Genomic DNA, 3,170 nt, shown 5'->3' on the forward strand with positions numbered 1-3,170 from the left:
ATTATACATTCTAGCGACTATTTGATGTGACAATTGAAATTTTTTTTACTTTTTTTTACAACTAAACACTTAAAACCCTAATATGAGTCACGTATACCTAAGTTAAAAAATCAAACTAAGTAAATTGAAACTTTAAAAATCAGATTAAAACTCGAATATAATTTTAAAACAGAATTTTTAAATGAGAATCAAATAAATCAAAATTCAACATAATTTTTATCAATGTTTTCAAATTCGAAATTTCTATACCAAAATTAACTTAGGATTTTTCTTTAAATTAAAAATTTAATGAAATAGTGACTTTAATTATCTTAACCAATGTCCTAATTAAATAATTTTATGTCTTAAAAAAACTGTATTTAAGAAGAAAATAATTAATTTGTCTACTTTAATAAATAGTTATTTTACTAAAATAAAAGAAACTATTTTTTTAGAATTTTTTAAGAACTAATTAATATTATATATATTTTGTTACACTATATTTAGTTATAAAAATTTTATTTATTTTTAATGCTTATATTAAAAATAAAAAAAAATTTAAATTAGTAAATTTTAATCTATAATATAATAATAATATAGTAATTATTTTATATATTATACGAATATAAATTAATTATTTTTTTATTTATAAAAATTTTAAGAGACTTGAACTTGTTATATATATATATATATATTTTGATGAATGTGATATATTTTTTTATGCAAATAATCTTTAAAAAAATCTAATAGTTAATCTATTTTATTTTTTTGTTTTAGTCTAAATTAAATATTTTTTTATTAATTTTAGAAAAAAAAATTAAAAAATTAAATAATATATAATGAGAAAATACAAAGACTACATCAAATAAATTATACAAAAACTAATTAAGACACAACATAAAAACATCTTTAAAAAAAATAAAATAGAGGTCTTTATTTAAATAATCACCTTTATTTAATAAGTAGTATCCAATCGTCCTTGATGGTTTTCAATATAAAAATTGCATTCAGCAAGTATGCATGTGATCAGCAGAATATTATACGACAATGGCCAATGGTCAACAAGCAGACAAGTAATCAGTTTTATGTCTCTATGAACAAAATTTACAGCAATAATTAAAGCAACAGTAATACTAGTGAATGCGTGGATGTGATAAACTTTCATTTGAAAGCTGATGAAATATATGTACATTATCCACAAGCAAAGCAAAGTAAAACCTATCTGCATTAAATGATTATGTTAAGGTATTCATTAATCATTAGTCACAGCACATGTTTCGTTAATTTACCAAAAGAATCCAATAATCTAGGAGGTGCAAAGAGGCCTTTGGAGGCCTTGATAGTATCAAGAGTTGCACAAGAGCCACGAGCAACCAAAAAAAGCGCAACCTGCAAGTGACCACTCTCAACGGCACACCGTAACGGAGTGTACCCAACCTCATCAACGGGATCAACCTCAGCACCGTTATCAATCAAGACCTCAACGCTCTTCACCTTTCCTTTCAATGCAGCCCAATGCAGGGCCGTCCACCCGTTCTGGTCCCTTCCATTCACGTCCGCTCCCCCAACTGTCAAACAGCTTGCCATCCCGTGCACGTCCCCTACCCTCGCCGCCCGAAACAGCACGTCCCCCCAATGCAGCAAATCCCCTAATTCCACGTGTCCATTCTCCATTGCTACCGCAAATGCTGTTTTTCCCTCTCTATCCACAGCGCGCTTCGCATCGCACCCACATTCCGCTAACAAACTCTCCACGGCTCTCAACTGCCCTTCCGACGCTGCACAATGCAACGGCGTCCACCCCTTCCGGTCCACAACGTTTGGATTCCCTCCCATCGAAACACAATACCTGATTATTTAAATAATAATCTTTAATTTAGCCCGTTTCAATATTTTATATTATTTCATTGAAATCGTTAAATAGTTAACGTGATATTTTAAAAAACTTATGACAAAAACAGATATTAAAACTATCACTTATTATTATATTATCTGGAAAATTGGCGAACCTGATGACATCTACGTGTCCGTGAAGCGCAGCCACGTGAATTGGAGTCCTACCTTCGTGATTCACCGAATCCACGTCAGCATCATCTTCACCGATAAATTCAAGCAGTAACCGCATGAGATCTACCCTATTTGCCGCCGCAGCTTCGTGCAAAACCAAGTCCACCTTGTTTTCAATTACGCAACCAGAAGCTAGTAAGACCTTCACCACATTGATTTCGTTCCCTGCTCGAATCGCCAAGGGGACAAGCGATTTTCCGTTTGAGTCCTTGGAGTTCGAGTCTGCTCCGGCATCTATCAAAACGGCAACGGATTCTGCGTTTCCACATTCGACGGCGTAAGTCAACAGATCCGTGAGCTGCGACGGTAGACATCTTGATATGGCTTTGTTGAGAAGGGAACGGCTTCGGGGGATGTGGTTTGAGATGAGGAACTCGGCGAAGTGAGGGCCTACTACTGAAACGGGGATGACGGCGTCGTTGAACACGTGCGGTCCTGGCTTCAAGAAGAGGCGGCGGAGGTCATCGCAGTTGTGTGACTTTCCAGCTAGGAGCATGGAGGTTACGACTGCGACGGCCTCAGGCGCTGTGGAGAAAAGTCTTCCATTATCTGAGAGATGAGAGAGCGAGATGGTGTATGTGGAAGAAGAAAGAGGTGGGATTGTGGAGAGTGGAATGTCTATGGAGAATGGAGAAGAAGGGTTTGTGGTGGTTAGTGACACTGCGACGGCCATGGCGTGCATGAGATTGGTGAGTCTGAACGTTGCGCTGCACTTTTCATCAGTCTTTTCAAAAATCATCTCAACTTCCTTCACATCTGGTTTCACCAACCTATCCATATTTTGTGAAATCTTAAATTAGGGTTCTTAATCTTCATGTTCCATTGGTATATAATAAGATATGATTTGTGTAGTGTGAAGATGGGGAAAGGTGTATGTTGATGATTATTATTGGAATGAGTAGTTGATGGAATTCTTTATAGTGCTTGAATTAACGTATTTAATATTTGTTTAAGATTATTTGGAATTGAATGTGATGGAACGTTTAGTCAATATATAGTGATCACAAGCTAAATCACAAGTTGGTGGAGAGGACAAAGGAAGAAAACATGTGAGTAACCGAGTCTTCAAAATCGTCTTTAAAGTCGTCTTTTTCAAGTGTGTAGGCGCCCAGAAGATTCGTGTG

General features: G+C 35.1%; 1 protein-coding gene across 1 annotated transcript; it reads right to left on the bottom strand.

Moving 5' to 3' along the window:
- Positions 1-911: 911 nt before the first annotated feature.
- Positions 912-3,000, bottom strand: LOC107492860 (protein VAPYRIN-LIKE). The gene is made up of 2 exons (XM_016113910.3): positions 1,989-3,000; positions 912-1,828 (listed from the first exon to the last, which is right to left on the bottom strand). Exons 1-2 carry the CDS (start codon positions 2,822-2,824, stop codon positions 1,243-1,245), a joined length of 1,422 nt encoding a protein of 473 aa, XP_015969396.1. The 5' UTR covers positions 2,825-3,000; the 3' UTR covers positions 912-1,242.
- Positions 3,001-3,170: the final 170 nt, after the last annotated feature.

Source organism: Arachis duranensis, chromosome 6, assembly GCF_000817695.3.
Source record: "Arachis duranensis cultivar V14167 chromosome 6, aradu.V14167.gnm2.J7QH, whole genome shotgun sequence".
Taxonomy (NCBI): Eukaryota; Viridiplantae; Streptophyta; class Magnoliopsida; order Fabales; family Fabaceae; genus Arachis; species Arachis duranensis.